A 20038-nucleotide genomic window follows, 5' to 3' on the forward strand; every position below is an offset into this window, starting at 1 on the left:
ATTGCAACAGCAAGCAGGACTAATGATAGAAAAGGACCTCTAACCTAAACCTCCCTTTTCACCGATTATATTTGGCAACACAACCATCAATGGATTTGTTAGGGTAAATATCCATAGGAAAGATACAGACGACGTTGACTACTAAGGATATGGATTATACTATAGATTAAAAAGATAGAATATTTAAAAAGACTTAAAAGAAAGGGTCCGAAAACTAGATTGATTTCTCTTAATTACAATGGATGATATGCCCTTTTTTATATAGGAGTCGTTCTTAACAATCTAAATTAATAAATCTTATCTTTAAAACTAACTAATAGATTACCACGTGGGCGCTGTAATACAGTATCACGAATACTTGCGTGAACAGTAATTCCAGACCATAACAGATCACTCAAAGCTTCCATGTTCCCCGTATACTACACCATTTGTTCGTAATAACATCTTGCTTGATGCATCATAAAGTTCTCCTTAATTGGACCAGAATCCTTCAAATTATTACAAGTAGTTGTTTCGTGTAGGATACAGAAGTATGGTTTGAGCAAATATGTCAAGTATAAGCTTTGGCTTAGAAACATATCAGGCAGTTATTTGTTGCATTTAGTTGGCAACCTCAACTGGCTCAGACCCCTTGTCAATCGAAGCTTTCACTGCATCCAACACCACCTGGGTCTTCCGGGTGATAGCCGGCCACTTCCCTTCAGGTTTGCCGCCAGCGTCTCGGATGTTCTGCACAAGCCTCGAGAATTCTTGGACCATGAGGACCTCCTGTGGCAGGTCCGTCGTGACGACATGCTTGCTTGGCAGAGGATCCCATCCGATGTGGAGCTCGGCAAAGTTTGACTTTGAAGCCACACTGAACTCCGCAGACTTCTCTTCATATGGGATGGCGAAATCAGTGACATGGAGAGTGCCATTTGTGCCAACTAAGGTGATGTCCATGGTGAGATTGGCAAGGAAAGAGCAGTTGAAGGTGGCAGTCTTGCCATCTGCCCAGTACAATGTCGCACCACACGCAATAAGCACGCCAGATCGGTTCTTGACAGGATCACGCAATGAGATCACAGTTTTAGGCAGCTCATAGTCAACAGCCCACAGGATTGCACGGATGCAGTACCACCCAACATCGCCAAGTACACCCAGGGCATCAAGGTCTGGCTTTACCCTGATGTCATTCTGGAGGAAATCTTCATTTGCTCGAAAGCTGAACATGCTATTTATCTGCAGCAAAAGAACAAAATCCAATGATCTTTTTAACCTATAGAATTCTGCATAATAGTTAATAAGTGGAAGCAAACAGTTACAATATTCTACCATGAAAAACATCACTCTATAGTAGTGAATACATAAAGGCTGCGAAGCACATGTTAACCTATAACATTTCATACGTATATCTAAGTCGCTTCTAATGGTTTGAAATTTTTTCCATGAGCATAAAATAATCACATTGTCACATTGATCCAAGATGCTTTTTGGAAATATATATTACAAAACCACAGGCATTCATATTACAGTGCTTTCGAAAACCGAGCATAGCTCGGGTGGCTTGGTGGAGGGTTGCTCGCCCAGCCCGCCTAGGTTCGATCCCTGGGGTCGCAACCTAGGCGTTTCATTTCCGCGAAAGGGGTCTCCCCTTCCGTATTCCTTTCAAAAAAACTACTCATCTGCCAAACATTCAACCTCAACTCATCTTCATAGTTCCAGCTGTGTCAAATTTGTCATAGACATCTCAACTCAAAACTGCAGAATATTATCAAAACTAAACCCCCACATTGACATAAATTTATGTTTATTTATATCTATTTGTTGCTTTATCTTACAGGGGTAAACATCTGTTGGAAGGAGGTTTAACGGTCACAATTTGAATAAGAACGGCACTAGATGAAGGCAAACTAGCCCTCTCTTCCCAAGTGGCTCTTATATGTTTCACCTTTTTAATAGGAGTTGAAGAAATCCTAAAAGCACTTGAATGCACTTGTGCTTCAAAATTTGTGCACCTCTCAATGGTCAAGCATAGAAGCACCTCCCCCCTCCAAGTTCCGCCACTGTATAAAGCTCTCCAAAGGCCCTAACAATTGATAAGATCAATCTAAAGGATAACTAACCAAGTCCCCATGCAGTGCCAAGTATCTCAATTAATATTATCCAGGTTCTAAAGACAAAAAACAGATGATTTTCCCAAACATATCTAGTTTATTTGCAGTATATCTATGTCCTCAAGAAACCATACGAAATCCATCATGCAAAATATTTATATTTAAATCTGAAAATTGAAACATTTGCATCACATCAACAATCTACAGAAAATCGCACCACAAGTCACCTGCACATACATATGCATAGGGACGATGATCCCATCCTCTACATAAGATCCCAAGGTGAAACCACATCATCACCAGGACCAACTCAATATTATATACTAGTAAAGAAACGCTCAGCCAAAACATACCAAACAACCAAACAGATATAGTCCTAATAACAAAGCCTTCCTAGTCCTTGTGTGAGCCAACTGCTGCGTTGCTACTGTTGAGAAATGAGTGTCACTATGCTCAGGTACTTCTCAGTGTAAGTGAGGACCCCTAAAGGTAATGCATGTGACTATAAGAGTAGTGAAATACGCGAGTATAAACGGTTAAGCCTTCAGAATGAATGTCACTATTCTCAGGTACTTCTCAGTCGTAATAATGCCAAAGGGCAAAACCAGATTCACAATGCCACACTTGCAGCAGGTCTTATAATGTCAAATCCTGATTGTATCAATACACTCAGACTTTCAGAAAGGATTCAACCGATAACAATTTTGGACTGAGAGTAGAGGAATATAAAGGTAATAGTGGTAAAACAATATTGGCACTTCATAGTTGGGAAGATGCCCGTAATATATTATTAAACCATCCAAAGAAGCTAAGAAATTTAAACCACATTATAATTGTTTGAGTAGCAAGATTGATTTAGCACAAAGATTGGGAAAGTTACGACTCAGGTACAAAAGAGCACATGGATGGGGATCAAAACGAGTGCGGGAAAAGATATGTATATCGTGATTGATATCAAGAAAAAAAGCCACAGATTCTCCAGATGGATGTGATTGAACAAGCCAGAATTTGTTCAAGATATGCATCCTCAAGATACAGATTGGCAGACAATTTTGCCTGACTGCATTTACTTTTGAAATGATACATGACAATGATAGGGAATGGAAACAGGCAGAGAACTAGATAGAAATTTTACTGACCGCTTAACCTTCATTAAAGGTTTAGATTAGAAAAAATCAAGCTGAAATTCAGTATTTACTGCACTACTCTTCAAGTATCCAAGGAGTTTGGAGCTGCTTAAAAACTTCAGATGTGATATTTTGGTGTGACTGACAATTAGCGCCACATTACTGATTAAGAGTGTTGGTCTAGCATAACATTAAAGGGCAAAAAATATTAGCTATGTTAATGGGGGCATATGAAAATCTCCTTAGAGATACATTGGCTAGTGGGATGGTTGTCACCTAGCCAACCAAGGTTCGATTATCACCTTCTAGGGTGGGTGCCTCTCCCCCTACCCGAGTTTTTTTAATAGGGGCATATCCGGTGAAAATGGGCTAAGTGTTCAGCTATTCTCTGGCACCATATTTATATGGTTGTTCACGCAACATGCTGGCCTTCCACTAAGGCACTAACACCAATAACGAAGTCCTTCACTGTGTAGTCAAATGATTTGTTCACGTACCAATCAGAATGACTTGACCATAAGTATAGTTGAGTATTTTGGACATAGCACTCATAAGACACATTATGAGGTCAGATAACCAGAAAAGACAAAGGAAGAATGGTGAACCACAAAGCTTTAGTTGGCTATTCACATATATAAAGGTCCATTCTTGGTTAGAGCTCGACAAGGATAATGACCTTCAAGAAGTTTTGGAGGAAAGAGCAGAACAAACCAACACTACATTTCAAGCAATATGATAGTTCCATTGCCAGCCAAAAGAAAATCAATATTTTTTTTTCAGAATTTAAAGAAATACTGATATTGCTATCCGATAAGTTTGGCGAGTAAGAAATGGAAATACAGGAACCGTGACTTAGTTAATGATGATAAGTGTACAAGGGCCTTCACCCTTGAAGGTGTTTTGGAGAACAGAGCAGATAAAACAAACTCTAAATTTCAAAGGACTGAAAGGAGATAATAGTTTCAAATTGGTAGCAACAAAAGGTCACCATTCCTTCGCCGTGCCAACATGGCAAGGAGATATGGAAAGGTACCTGGTATATATTGTTTAGTAGCTCTGTCATCATTTTTATGTCCTGTCCTTGAGCACCATACCAATTAAATATGGTTTTATGGTTGGTTTCTTCAGACCCTTTTAAACATTTATCTGGTTTATGATTATTGTAGTGTTGATCATTGTACAGTTCAAACAGTTGCTCCTGCAGTGAACAGTGAATAACCATTTGATATCAGGTTGCATGGTCCATTTTTCTGTACGAACAACATTTTTCAGGGAGCGGTAATAACATTGTTTAGTAACAGAGAAAGAGGAGTATTTTCTCAATAACCTTCTGTCCACCACTCCATAGCCTGACACAAACTTGAAATTAAATTCCTTTCTCTTCTACTACTAAGTTGCACAGATGACTCGGCAGATTTAAAAGGCAAAAACACATCTCAGGCCACAAGATTGCAACCATGGCCCCGCTTCTCAAAGTTCCTAGTTTTCTATTCCAGGTAGCAACAAGCCCTCGCCAGATACGAGGACAAACTGCAATAAGATACACTTTACTAGGGAATCTTATCACACTTGACAAATTAAGGCTACAGGACTGTTGATAACAAGCATTGTCAGTCTAGATGGCATTCACAGTAGGGAACAATCAATCCCCCCCCCCTAGAAATCCATTTCTTTGTATTTCATATGGATAATTGAGGTTGGACATTTCCAATTTCCACCGGAATCTAGTAGTTGATAAAGGTTTCAAAGAACTCACCACTTTGATGTCGCCGATGGCGTCCTTGTCGTCGACGACCTCCCTCATCTTGGCGGTGCGCGGGTGGTGCATCCACATGGTGGAGTCCATGAACTGGACCCCCGCGGCGTCGCAGGCGGCGAGGATGGCGTCAAGGTCTGCGGCGCAGAGCGCGGTGGGCTTCTCGAGGAGCACGTGCTTGCCCCGCGCGGCGGCGGCGGTGGCCCAGCGCACGTGGAGGCTGGTGGGGAGCGGGACGTAGACGGCGTCGACGTCCGGGTCGTCGAGGAGCGCCTCGTAGGATCCGTGGAGGCGGAGGCCAGCGGCGGGGAGGCCGTTGTCGGCGGCGAATAGGCGGGCCTTGTCCTCGGAGCGGCTGGCGACGGCGGCGACGGCGGCGCCGGGCGCCAGCAGCATGGCGCGCGACACCTTGCGCGCGATGGTGGCGCAGCCCAGGATACCGAAGCGCACCGGGAACGGCGGCTGGTCCGGCGCGGCGGCGGAGGTCGACATGGGCGGTGGCGAGCGGGCGACGGCGTGGGCTCTCCCGGTGTGTGGTAAGGAGAGGCGACTGCGTCCTACTCTAGCGTTGGCTTTTGTTGTGTTTGGACTCGTCCGCTGTGAGCATCGCTACTCGCCAGATCCTTCTAAAAAGGGCCAAGCTTCCATTTCTCACGCTAGATCCTTCTAAAGCTCGTTCAAACCAAGGATTATCTCCGCCACAGGGCCTTTTAAATTCCCATGTAATGGCTTGTTTGGTAATTAAATTTTATTTTTTAGAAGAGTACTAACATGAGGTTAATCCTCATGGAAAGTTTACTTTGTGCAAAGTTTTCTTCAAATTCCTGTCTTTTTTCTTTTAATTTCTCTGTGTTCTGCAGTCCACTATTTTTACACTTGCATTCGTACAGAAATCGGTTCTTTCCCATATTCATGTGTTTTATCATCATTCGTACATTCTAAATAGGCCTTGAATAGTGCTACTTTCTGGATACTGCCATATGCTCTTCACTAGAGGTGGACTTGGGTCAGGCCGTGCTCGTCGTGTCGCGGGCCGCGTAGGGGCTGTGCTCGCTAGACACGATCAGTATACCATGCCCTTCGGCCTTCTTCGACAAGACCGAAGCATAGTTTTTTTAATTTTATATTTTCTAATATTAACATTTAAATAAATAGATCTCTGATAAAAAAAAATTACAATAATAGACGGCTACCGCTCTCTCATAGAGCAGTTAGATCCTTACCGGATTTTCAAAAGGCGGTAAGTAGTCTGACCCATGCAGGGCTAACAGCCCTCTAATGGGTGGTGTACACAAGGTGTGTCAACGTTATTTCGTAGAAATCACTGTTTATAATAATATTTTATTTCTCTTATCTTCTTTATACAAAACTATGGTCTTCTGTTGCTTCAAAAATTCTAAATTTTTTTTACATATTTTATAATTCATGTGCAACCCATTTTAATTAGATTCATCTAAAAATCATGTGCAGAATTTAAACTAAAATTCTCCAAAAAAGACTATTTTTATTATTTTTAACAATTTTTAGGACCTCAAATAAATTTTAAAAAATCTAGGAAAATTCAAAAATATTCATATTATGTGATGGACTCATTTCTAAAATTATTTTCAACCCTTGGATATATGGTGAAAAGTGAGTTACTTTGTAATGGTCTATTTATATCTATTTTTTATCATTTCATGTGAATAGAATTACAACGGAAATCACTTTTTCACCATATAGCCTAATGCTAGAAATAATTTTGAAAATTAATAAATCACATAAGATGAATATTAGTGAATTTTTTCAGATTTTTGAAAATTTATTTGAGGCCCTAACAATTGTTAAAAGTTATAAAAGTAGTCTTTTTTAGAGAATTTTAGTTTAAATTATACACATAATTTTTAGATGAATTCAATTAAAATGGGTTGAACATGAATTATGAAACACGTACAAAAAGTTTTAGGAATTTTGAAGCAACATAAGACCATCTTTTTGTATAAAGAAGATGTGAGGGATAAAATATTAATATGAACATTGATTTCTACAAAATACTGTTCACACACGAGGTGGAGGGCTGTACGGAGTGTCAGACTACTTACCGCTCTCTGAAAAGGCACTAAGTGCCTAACCACTCTATGAGAGGGTAGTAGACGTTTATTTCTATAATTTTTTCTATCAGAAATCTATTTATTTAAATATTAATGTTAGAAAATATATATAAAAAAAAACTCACCGAAGCATGCCATGCGGCACGCCAGGCTGTCGTCTGGCCATGTCGGTCCAGGCACAGTTAGCTGATGTCATCTTGTATCACTGTCTTTGTAAGACTCTGGTTCTTAGGAGCAAATCATATCTAGATCCTTCAATCACCTTTCCTACTAGGTTTTTCTACGAGATTTACCCCTCCAAGTATTAGTAGTCTTGTACTAAACGCCAAGTTCCCTTTTTAAGCATTTGTTGGTCTCTACACGTTCAAATAGAGGGCCACATAGTCACTTGACTGCTTGTTGATGCCCAACTCAGTCCAGTGAAGGAGAAGTCAAGTCTTGCCCATTCAGAACGCATGGTTGCATAGGGGTTGATTAAGCATAACGGCGAATTGACTCGGTCCTTAAGCGATTAGGATAGATATCTTCTGGCAATGAATACCACAGATGTAACTCAAGCCCCTACGAGCATCCTCGTCCAAAGTACTACTTTATCTGCCCCCGCCAAAACAATTTTCACCTATTTTTATACATCACCCTCCACATCCCACATGACATCAAGAATTTCACAACCATCAAGGATTCATGGTTTATGATTTATCATTGATAACAGTAAATTTTATCTCCGAAGAGAGGTGTTTTAAAAATGACGTCTCCGAAGAGATGTATTCAATCCTAAGCATGCTAGATATCAACGAGTCTTTTGCTGTTAATATAGATAACAACAGGTAATCTTAGGGTGATATGTAGTTTGGATGATAACATTTATAGTATGACAAGTATTAATAGGATTAACTACTACATACAGTTTTTAGAAAAACACGATACATAGCACATGCGATAATAAGTCAAATTTTAGTTGATCATGTAGATTATCTGAAAACATAGGTTCAATATTGTAAGACCCCAATCCCAGGATCTCCGGTGCCTCTTGTATCAGTCACTGGATTAAGTAGTTGATATACACAGTGTAACAGTTGTAGTATCACTATCAAACTTCGTACACAAGTAATATGGTTCGGAGTATAAAAGGTTACAAACCATACTGTATATTACAAACCTGGCCGAGAGGCCAACAAAACATAGTGGAAAGCAAAATCCCAGGCCACACGAAGCTTAGAGTGCGAATGCGACTTTTAAAACTACTCTTCATCCTCAGCTTCACCTTCGACGAAGTCGGCATCGACTTCCTCATCTGAATGACATCAAGAGTGAGTACGGAAAGTACCCAGCAAGCCTTATACTTCTTCAAGTGTTTGATAGATGCATAAAGGGGTTAATTGAAGGATAAGACTTTACGGTTTAGTTTTTAGCGTAAAGTAGTTTATGCAAGTATTCAATTGTATCATCTAATATTGACTTTAAAACAGTTTAAAGTGGTTCAAAACTAGGTAACAAGCTATATCTAGGGTTTTTGGTCATATGAGGGGCTACACCTCATTCTGCAGCCCCTATTATCACCTCTGGTGTACCTCTAGTACCACACAGCTTCTGACGGATCGACCTAGGAATCTCATTACACGGATATCTAGTCCACACAATCACTGATCAAAACACATGCACCCAGAGTTTAGTCAAAACGGTTACTACTGTCGCATGTCCATGACCGCAGACACGACTATTCGAATAAGTTTACATTCTACAGAGGTTGTGCACTGTACCCATACGATATGCTTAACCTCCAACCATTGCAAGTGGAATCTCGACCTCGTGATTCAAAAAGCTCGTTGAAGAGGTTTAGAAACTCCTTCATCAGATCCTCTTCGCGGTCCCATGTAGATTCTCCTTCTGTGTTATTACTCCACTGTACTTGGCAGAATCTGACTAGAGTCCTTTTGGTCTGACAGGTTGCCACATCCAAGATTCGGATGGGTCTCTCCTCATACTGAAGATCCTGTTGTAGATCCATAACTTCTAAGGGAACTTGTTCCTCTGGAACCCTCAGGCACTTCTTTAGTTGTGAAACATGGAACACATTGTGTACATCAGACATTTTTCTCGGTAGAGCTAGCTTATATGCCACTACTCCAATCCTGTTGAGTATCTTGTATGGCCCCACATACCTATGTGTCAACTTTCAATGAACCTGAAATTTTTGGGTGCCTCTTATTGGGGATACCTTGAGGTATACGTAGTTTCCAACTTTGAAGGTCAAGTCTCTCCTTCTTTTATCTGCAAAACCTTTCTGTCTACTTTGAGCTGCTCTCAGATTCTCCCTGACCTTGGCAACTTGATCTTCTATGTCTTTAATCAATGCATGCCCAAAGAGCGAATACTCTCCAACTTCTAACCATAGTAGAGGCGTTATACATTTTCTTCCATACAATGCCTCGAAGGGCGACATCTTCAGACTAGCTCAAAAATTGTTATGTAAGAGAACTCTACAAATGATAGACTTTTCTCCCAGTCTTTTTTGTAGGTTATCACACAAACTCTCAGAAGATCCTCCAGAATCTGGTTTACTCTTTCAATCTGACCATTAGCCTATGGGTGGTAAATAGAACTGAAGTCAAATCTTGTTCCCAAGGCAGTGTGCAAATTCTTTCAGAACCTTGATGTGAACTGGGGGCCTCTATCAGAGACAATCCTGCTTGGGATTCCGTGCAGTCTCAAGATATTATCAATATACAAGTTAGCCAACTTGTCTCCACTATAGGTTATCTTAACATGTATGAAGTGAGCCACTTTAGTCAGATGATCCACGATAATCCATATGGAATCGTTACTCTTCTACTTCTGAGTAATCCAACTATGAAATCCATACCAATTTCATCTCATTTCCATGTTGGGACTTGCAATGGTTGCAGCAATCCTGTTGGTCTTTGGTACTCTGCTTTAACTCTTTGACATGTGTCATACCAAGCGACAAACTCTGCTATGTGAAACTTCATTCCTGTCCACCAATACTTGATCCTTAGATCTGTGAACATCTTGGTACATCCAGAATGAATGGAATAGGAAGAGTTGTGGGCTTCCTCCTTGATTAACTCCATAAGATTTTCCCAATCCAGTATACATAACCGATCCTTGTACTATATAGTTCCTTGCTGATCTACTCTAAACCCTGGTGCTTTATCTAACCCGAGATTCTTCTTGACTTCCAGAATCTCTTCATCTTTTGATTGGGCCTCACAAATTTTAACCTCCAATGTTGGATATACCACTAGAGTGTGAACTTGTCCTCGGGTTATATGCAGGTTCAAATGTTGCATTACTGCGAGAAGTTCTGTATTTAACTCCTGAACTTGTAGGTTATGGCCCTAAGCTTTCCTGCTCAGGGCGTCAACTACAACATTAGCCTTGCCTGGGTGATATTGGATACTCAGATTGTAATCCTTTATCAACTCTAATCATCTTCGTTGTCTCATGTTCAATTCTGACTGAGTGAAAATATACTTTAGGCTCTTGTGATCCATATAGATCTCACACTTATTTCCAAGAAGATAGTGTCTCCATATCTTAAGTGCATGCACAACTACTGCTAACTCCATGTCATGGGTTGGGTAATTTTCTTTATGCGTCTTCAGTTGCCTGGATGCATAAGCTATAACCTTTCCTTCTTGCATCAATACACAACCTAAACCTTGGCATGAGGCATCACAATAGACCATGAAGTCCTTCTGGATATCAGGTAACTTTAACACCAGGGCGGTAGTCAGTCTCCTCTTGAGTTCTTGGAAACTCTTCTGACAAGCTTCATCCCATTCAAACTTGGCATCTTTTTGGAGAAGTTTGGTCATTGGATTAGCCAATTTTGAAAATCCTTCAATAAACTTACAGTAATAATCCGCTAGTCCAAGGAAGCTTATGATTCTTGTGATATTGATTGGTTGGATCCACTCAATCACTACTTCAACTTTCGAAGGGTCCACCGATACTCCTTCTGCCATGAGGATATGTCCAAGAAATGCTACTTCTTGAAGTCAAAACTCACACTTGATGAATTTGACGTAAAGCTGGTGTGCTCTTAGCCTTTCCCTAACCACCCTCAGATGTTGTTCGTGCTCTTTAGCACTCCTTGAGGAGATGAGAATATCATCAATAAGCATTATCACAAATTGGTCCAGTTCTTCCATAAGCACCTTGTTCATCAGATTCATAAAGTATGCTGGGTATTTGTCAATCCAAATGACATGACTGTAAACTCATACAATCCATACCTTGTTACAAAGGAGGTCTTTTGAATGTCACTTTTTCTGATCTTTAACTGATAGTATCCAGAGATAAAATCTATCTTAGAGAAGTACTTGACTCCTCTTAACTGATCAAACAAATCATCAATTCGAGGTAGTGAGTACTTGTTCTTGATGGTCATCTCATTCAAGGAATGGTAATCAACACATATTCTTTGGCTCCCATCTTTCTTCTCTATAAATAGAATTGGTGATCCCTAGAGAAAAGAACTAGGTCCGATGAAACCACTTGCTTGTAATTCTTTTATCTTCTCCTTCAATAACTCCAGTTCATTGATGGCCATCCTATAAGGTCTCTTGGCAATCGGGGCTATTTTGGGTAAGAGATCAATAACGAACTCTATATCACAGTCTGGTGGTATACCAAGTAATTCCTCTGAAAATACTTTAGGGTATTCACATATTACTAGCACATCCTTTATTGACTGGGCAATTAAGTTGCATACCATTGGGTGAGATTTGGGGTCCTTTAAGTTCAAACTCTACCTTGATTTCTTTATGATTGACCAGGGTAACTCTTCTACTAGCACAAGCTATATTGCCTTTGTGCTTGGTTAATCAATCCATTCTCAGTATGACATCTATTCCATTTGAGTTCAGAATAACTAGGTTTGTTAGGAACTCTACCCCACTTAAACGGAGTTTAACCCGGGGACATCCTATATGACACAAGATACTTACCGCAGGGGATTTAATCATCTTAGGATTCTTAAGAACCATAGTTGGCAACTTATGAAGTGCAGCAAACTTTGAAGAAACAAACGAATGCGAAGCTCCAGAATCAAATAAGACTGTTGCAAGGGTTGAATTGATGGAGAACTCACCGAGTATGACTTCCGATGCTTCCTGGGCCTCCTTCACGTCAATGTGGTTCATGTGGCCTCGTCCATAGTTCCGTGTTTGTCCGGCTAATTGATTCCCTCCTCGTCCTACTCCTACTGCTAGGGCTGAATGGGCTAGGGCATTGTTTCTGTTGGCATTGGGGCAATTTTCATGTAGTTGCTAGGTTGATGGTAGATCTAGCATGTTCTTTGCGTAATTGCTGGAGTCTAGGCGTTGCTCTGCTAAGACAGTCCTATGTTGGATCTGTGAGGAGTTGATGCTGCTGTTCGGGATGTGGATCCTGGAGTCTGGTATTGCATGGTTTGTTGTTGCCGATATTGGGTTCTCTATCTCTGGATGAGATTGGTCCCTTGGGACCTACTGCTTTGCTGCCTCTGATTAGAGAAGTTTCTCTTCCTTTCTACCTCTATAGGTGCACAGGCCTCTTCTAGAAGGAGGGTCCTGTTCATTATAGTGTTGAAGTCAGGGTAAATGATAGGCACAAGCTGGACATACAAGCTGTACTGTAGTCCTTTCTTGAAGTGGTCCTGCATCTTCTTATCTGTTTACACCTCTTTCGGTGCATAGCGGGAAAGATGGATGAATTTTTTGATGTAGTGGTTCACCGTCATTGATCGTTGCTTTAGGTTATGGAATTCGTTAGCCTTCACTTCCATGGTCCCTTACGGTACATGGTACTTCTGAAACTATTCACAAAATTCCTCCCAAGTGATGGCATATGCATCTACTGATGCCTCACAATGGTTCTCCCACCATTCTACTGCTGATCCGGTGAGTTGATGGGCTGCCAAATTCACCCTTTCTTAGCCCTCACAATTGATGACTTTTAGCTTTTGGATGATGGCCCTAAGCCAGTCATCAGCTTCTAAGGGGTTGTCAGTACTGTCGAAGGTTGGATGTTTGATCCTCATAAACTCTGCCATCTTGTTTTGAGGTTCATAACCTCGGTTATTGTTTCCTTCTTGAGCTATGGTCTCCAGTAGATGTGTTTGATTGGCCATCACAGCCACTAGGTCATTCTCCGGTGGTGGGGGTAGTGGCGTTTCTTGATTGTTACGGTAGCTTTGGTGGACTTCCTGGCTGGGTTGAGAGTTGGCAACCCTGCTTCAGCCTCCACTGTGGCTCATAGCGGCTCTCCCTCTAGACCTTCTTGCACTTCCAGTTTTAGATCCAGCCTCAGGGGCTACGTGGGTGAGGGCCCCCTGATGTTGTTGCCGAAGACGAGATGACTGCCTGGATGACTCCATCTATTCTCTGAGGGTAAGAGAGGAAGCAAGAGCTGAGATAAAACTACAAGATTAGGGGCAAGCAAGATAGAAGTAAGGGCAGTCCTTGCTAATCACGCAATCAAGAGCCAACAAGAATCAACACCATTCATAAGCCTAAGCAACATGTATTAAACAATCCTAGGACTATCTCCACTAGGCCACTAGTACAAAAGTTTTTGATCTAAAAATGATAAAAGCATGCTCATCGAGCATCCGATTACAAGGTTATCTACAACAAAAGCTACCAAAGGATCTACTCCTACTGCTAACTAGACGTGATGTGTTGTCCTCATGCATCATCTATGGACCTGTCAGCAACATTGCCAGCGGCTGACTCAGCAAGTGAGAGGGTCTCTGCTGGTGTCGGGGTAGAAGTGGGGTCAGAGATCCTATCAACGCCATTGTCATTGTCGTCATCACTAACGAGCTCACGCTCGCTAGGGTTCTCCTCAGAGTCGTTGGCTAACAGATCCATGTCTCAATCCTCGATCGGCTCGGCAGACACTAATCCTCCACTGGCTGCTGGAACTGGCAAGGGGCCAATCCTGCCATCTACTATAACTGTTGCTATATGTGCTGGTAGGAGAGGTACACCTGAAAGGACGATGTGCTGGGTCCAACTCGTGGGTAAACTAAAGGTGCTCTTCCTGGCATTTGTTTTGACTCCGGAGCCATTCATGGCATTTTGTCTGTTAAGATCCCTGTGATGCGCCCTTACCGCCCCTTGCCATTCTTCATGGTTCCTTATCGCGGTGTCTTCAGCAGCTGCGGGCTGGACTCTGATTTGATCCAGCATCACACAAAAAACTCTCTCTCTCTCTCTCTCTCTCTCTCTCTCTCTCTCTCGTGTCTCTGACTCCTTTGCCCTCTGGCGATTAGCTTGGAACAGTTGATAGGTCTCATTGTGCATGTGCTCCAAGGTGTGGAGGTATTATGCCGTGACAGCCATGGTGTTGTCTCCTCCTCTTCCTCCTATCCTGCATCCTCTATGGCAGTTAAGTGTGCACACCAAGCAGCTCTTTGGCCAGCGGTAGCTGGAAAGTGCATCACGAGGGTGTGTGCCACCTCTCTAACACGTCTCCCGCACAGGTGCTAAAGTGCTTCGTAGGCTACCAACTGGTATGTATCAAGGTACCGTACTCCGGTGGTGTTGGTGTGCCACAACCTCCAGCTGGGGTATCTTAGACAGTCAAAGATCTGCAGCAGAACCTGGCACTTCTGGGATGCATTCTCGTCGTATTCACGCCCGGTGTGCCCTGGGCTTCGAGTATATCCCAGACGGCAACAAGCTTCCCACATTAACTTGGGAAAGCCCTTCACTCATAGACATCGCACTGTATTCGAGTCCTCATCTTCCATTTGCCGAGGAAATAGTTTTGATAACATAGTTTTTGGAAAATAGATAGAAAACGAGCAAGTCTATCCTAAGGTCATGTCCTACAGCCAAGCATGACTCTGGTACCACTCCTGTAAGACCCTCCCAGGATCTCCTGTGCTTGTTGTATCAGTCCCTGGATTAAGTAGCTAATACGCACATTATAACTGTATCACAGTCAAACTTATACATAAGTAATATGGTTCAGAGTATAAAGGTTACAAACCATACTATATATTACAAACCTATCCGAGAGGCCAACAAAACATAATGGAAAACAAAATCCCAAGCCACAAGCAACTTAGGGTGCGAACATGACTTTTAAGACTGCTCTTCATCCTCTGCTTCACCTCCGGTGAAGTCAGCATCGACTTCCTCATCTGAATAACACCAAGAGTGAGTACGGAAGGTACTCAGCAAGCTCTATACTACTTCAAGTGTTTCATAGATGCATAAAGGGGTTAATTAAAGGATAAGACTTTACGATTTAGTTTTAAGCGTAAAGCAGTTTATGCAATTATTTAATTGTATCATCTACTATTGACTTTAAAATAGTTTAAAGTGATTCAAAACCAGGTAACAAGCTATATCTGGGGGCTTTTCGGTCCTGGGAGGGGCTACATCTCACTTCGCAGTCCCTATTATCACCTCTGGTATACCTCTAGTACCACATTGCTTCTGACAGATCAAGCCAGGAACCTCATCCCACGTACATCTAGTCCACACACTCACTCATCAAGACACACACACCTAGAATCTAGTCAAAACGGTTACTGCTATCGCATGTCCATGACCGCAGACACGGCTATTCGAATAGGTTTACACTCTTTAGATGTTGTATACTGTACCCACACGATATGCTTAGCCTCCAGCCATTGCAAGCGGAGGAGTGGATCATACCGAGACACTTTAATCACCTTTCTTGCCGGGTTTTTATATGTGATCCATCAAGTGCTCCAGGTCTATGAAGGGATGTCAGGGTTCCACGGGTCTAATTTAATAACACCCTTGTAGAGAATGGTTCAATAACACCCTTATAGGGCTATCCCGCTTGCCCTGCCAAAACAGTTTTCACTCATTTTTTTACACATCTCCCACCATATGCTACACGATATCAAGGATTTCACAACCATCACGGAATTCACAATCATCAAGGATTAATGGTATATGAGTCAATTTGATAAACCGTGAAGTAATATCTCCAAAAAGACGTATTTTTGAAAGCGACGTCTCCAGGGAGATGTATTTAATCCTAAGCATGCTAGATATCAAGGCGTCGTCCAACGTTAATATAGATAACGACAGGTAAATCCTAGCACTACTATAGAACTGCCGGCTCAAAAACCCTATTCACTACTGGTTTTGGAGCCGACAGTGGGTAGCGAGTAGTGATAGTCAGGGACTATCACTACTGGCTCCATGAACCGGTAGTGAAAGGGGTTATTACTGCCGGCTGAAAGTATTAGCCAGCAGTGTTGTGCCTCCCCCTTCTACTCTAGCCCTATCCTCCCCCTCTCTCCTTGATCTCTCTGTCTCTATCCCACTTAATACATGCATACAATGAAACATATGTAATGTAAATCAATAATAAAGGCACCTTCATTAATACATAGTAATTCATGTCATACATATATACATAATAGTTCTCACAGGTCACCTCCAAAAAGTCGGTCGAGTTGAGCCAATCCAGTATCCCTCTACCTCTCTTGTGATGAGGACCGCATCTCCGCATAAACGACTGATGGCGTTTGTACGTACGGGGACACCCGGGGGGGGGGGGGGCGGGGTGGTGTGGAGCAGAGGACCTAGCCACGCCTGATCAACCATAGTGTCATCTAAGCTCCAGGCTCACGGATGTTTCAAAAACATCAAAGTCCGACTCCTAAACGCTATTACGGTTTGAGCATTCGGCCTCCTCCGCAACGCACTGACGGCCACCCTCTCGTCCTCCTCTTGGGCACGCTTACAGGACGCTGCTTCTTGCTCCTCCGTAGCGCAGAACTGACAGGCCAGCCTCTCATTCGCCTCCTCTTGGGCATTCGCCTCCTCTTGGGCGCACTGACAGGCCACTGCTTCTTGCTCATCTTTCGCATCATCGTTAGAAGGCCATTCTATTGAAGAGTCGTCCGATGGTACCAACTTCGAAATACACGTTCATTAATACATAGTAATTAATGTCCTATATTAATACATAGTAATTAATGCCCTTCATTAAATTAGTGTCATTTGGTGATATATAAGCTGTCTAACTCTCTGGTAAACTTCTTCCTTATCGCATACTCTGTACTAGAAGGTACAGTGTAATATGAAGGTTTTTCACTGGTCGACGGCATGATCGATTCATGAAACTCGCCGTTTGGGTTGATAACATGTACAGGCTGTAACTCTTTTGTGTATAGTTTGGAGTGTTGCGCTTGAAGAATCGAAAGAACTAGTCCTTGAACATGTGTAGAAATTAAAAAGAAGGCATCGATATGTTATTTCATGCCTCAAGATCATTGAACCTCACAGCATGTCTATCCGGCTGATCCGTGCATGGAAGTTAGAACATAAAATGCGCAGAGATTCTTGCCGGGTGGCTACCTCATACACTTCAAGAGGAAATGATTCGTCAGTGGAACAAATTGAACCTTTTTATTCAAAAGGAAATGCAAGACATTAAAATTTCATGCATAACAGAAACTCGATTTTGACATTATACTCCTTCCTGAATTGAAAGTGAATAAGACTCTTTTTACGGTATCTTGTGTACGCCATGTACGTGAATATGAATACCAATTAAACTTAGATACAATCGCCGAGACGATGAAATGATCGAGTTTACCTATTTAGCATGTCGATGGGGTTTTGGTAAGTCATCTGAGCTCTCTTTTGTGAGTCCAAGATAATGATCTTGCTCAAGTCTGGGTGGATGACAAGGAGGATTCAATGAAAGTTACAGGAATACTATGTCACCATAGCAAATTAGTACTAGAATCGAGTTGCCCACAAAAGCAAAACGCCCTAGCGCGCAAGCACGTACTCATAGCTGTAGGGTAAGAGTATGAATTTCTTATTTTGGTGGTGAAGCAGACACTTCAATATGTAGTTCTTGGTGAAGTTTGGACTCTCCCTTACAAGCGTCTGGTTCATAAGCCCAGGATCGATGAATCCTACTTTACGATCAAATTGTTGTCTGCATGCGCGGCTCTCCATTTTACAAAATAGAGAAGTTAGCCATGCACTTTAAGATACAAGACCATATAACGTGATTTATATGCATAAGTCACTTACAGAGTCCACGCTCTAACTATAGCCACATCGAGGGAATCTTCCTTGTACAGTTCATACAAGTCCTTGAAATACACCTAGAAGGAGCCGTCCCTGTTGAGGAAATATTCATTTGTGTATCTTATGGGAACGCCTGCAAACCCTGCCTGGATTGCTCCAAGTACCACTGATGTAATCGGTGTATTTGAGTTGTAAGGTTTCTTTCTATATCTGGTTTGACCAAAGGTTTGGTCAACTCAAATGGCCATGTAACATCCAACTTTGTGATATGTATACTGGATGATGACATTTATAGCATGACAAGTGTTTGATAGGATTAACTACTGCAAGTAGTTTGTAAAAGCGTAATACATAGCACATGCAATAATAAGTCAAGTTTTAGTTGATCATGTAGATTATCCGAAAATATGGGTTCAATATGATCAAGGAAATAGGATTTGCCTTCTCCGGAGTTTTCTTCAAAGCCTTGGTTGTAGTCAGGATCTTCCTCGCTCTTGATGCTTCCTGCGCAGCCATCGCAGAATTCAAGTGATTCTGTAATTGCGACTATGATCAATAACGACTTACACTCAACAAGAACCAAATTAATACCAAATGGAAAGCCAAATGAGCTCTAATGGATAGCACACTATGATAGATGGGTAGATCAGATGAATTTTGGTGAAAGAATCACCGAAATCAGATCCAGAATGGAAAATTTATAACTCCTAGAAGATTTAATCTAAAATTAAATCAGGAAATTACATAATTGCACTACTCATAGCCCTTCTCTAATAACTCTTGTATTTGCTTCCTTAGTTCGGCTAGATCATTAGCGGGCATCCTATAGGGTCTCTTAGCTATAGGCGCATTTCTGGGCACAAGATCAATTACAAACTTAATGTTTCAACCTGGTGCCATACCTGACAATTCATCTGAGAACACGTCTGGAAACTCACAGACTATTCGTATCTGGTCCACTATCGATCCTTCAAGATGGTTCAACTTGTATTGCTCTCCTGACGGTGTGTCTGCCACGAACTCTACCTTAAAGCCTTCTCTATTTTCCATGGTGACCGCCCTTCTTGCACACTCTATCACTCCTTTGAACTTTTCTAACCAATCCATTCCAAGAATCACATCGATCCCCTCTGATTCTAGGATGATGTGGTTGGCTGGGAACTCTACCCCTATGTAATTTGAGGTTTAACTTAGGGTAGAGGAGAATAGATCTCATTTCTCCACCAGGTGAACTAATTAGCATATTATGTTTCAAGGTTGTTACTGGCAAACTATGCTTGACCACATATGTAGATGTAATGAACGAGTGCAAGGCTCCAGAATCAAACAAAACAGATGCAGGGGCTGAGTTGACGAAGAACATACCAAGTACGATGTCCGGTGCATCCTGAGCTTCTTCTGCGGAGACATGGTTCACATGTCCCTCCACATGGTTCTGCTAAGCTCTGTTGGGCAGTGTAGGTGTCTGATATTGATTGCGGTTCTGAGTTGGAGCAGGTGTCTTTATTGGTGTGTTCAAGTTGAATGGAACCGGGGTCTGGTTTTGCCTTCTCTTAGGACACTGATTAGCATAGTGTCCAATCTCATGACAGTTGAAACATGCACGTCCAGTTGGAGCCTGTGGATTAGGGTTCTTGGTCGAGTCTGGTGTGTTGTAGCTGGTGTTGGAGTGAGGCTGCTGGTTCACAGAACGAGGTGCTGCTGCTTGAGGTCTAAACTGAGTGGATGACTGTAGCTGTCCCTGGGGCAGTATGGTGCATAGGTGAGGGTTACTGTCTGAGTGTTGTCCTTTTGAGGCCATCCTTCTCTTGCAATCTTCGCCGAGCATACGACATTTATCTTCCAATACCAGTGCCTTGTTTACCAAATACTAAAAATATCGGTAGTCATAGGTGCTTAACTGAGCTTCGATCCCATAAAC

At 41.9% G+C, this 20038-nt stretch overlaps 1 protein-coding gene across 1 annotated transcript; it reads right to left on the reverse strand.

Moving 5' to 3' along the window:
- Window positions 1-388: 388 nt before the first annotated feature.
- On the reverse strand, window positions 389-5610 carry LOC133907719 (uncharacterized oxidoreductase At4g09670-like). The gene is made up of 2 exons (XM_062349794.1): window positions 4980-5610; window positions 389-1221 (listed from the first exon to the last, which is right to left on the reverse strand). Exons 1-2 carry the CDS (start codon window positions 5469-5471, stop codon window positions 601-603), a joined length of 1113 nt encoding a protein of 370 aa, XP_062205778.1. The 5' UTR covers window positions 5472-5610; the 3' UTR covers window positions 389-600.
- Between the last annotated feature and the right edge of the window lie 14428 nt (window positions 5611-20038).

The sequence above is a fragment of the Phragmites australis genome, chromosome 24 (assembly GCF_958298935.1).
Source record: "Phragmites australis chromosome 24, lpPhrAust1.1, whole genome shotgun sequence".
Taxonomy (NCBI): Eukaryota; Viridiplantae; Streptophyta; class Magnoliopsida; order Poales; family Poaceae; genus Phragmites; species Phragmites australis.

What these genes read in the sequence shown, in the direction of transcription:
- LOC133907719 (XM_062349794.1), bottom strand. Translation starts at nt 5,471, where the DNA reads ATGTCGACCTCCGCCGCCGCGCCGGACCAGCCGCCGTTCCCGGTGCGC. An exon ending in CCATCGGCGACATCAAAGTG is followed by an intron (nt 1,222 to 4,979) that starts GTGAGTTCTTTG and finishes CTTTTGCTGCAG; the next exon opens with ATAAATAGCATGTTCAGCTT.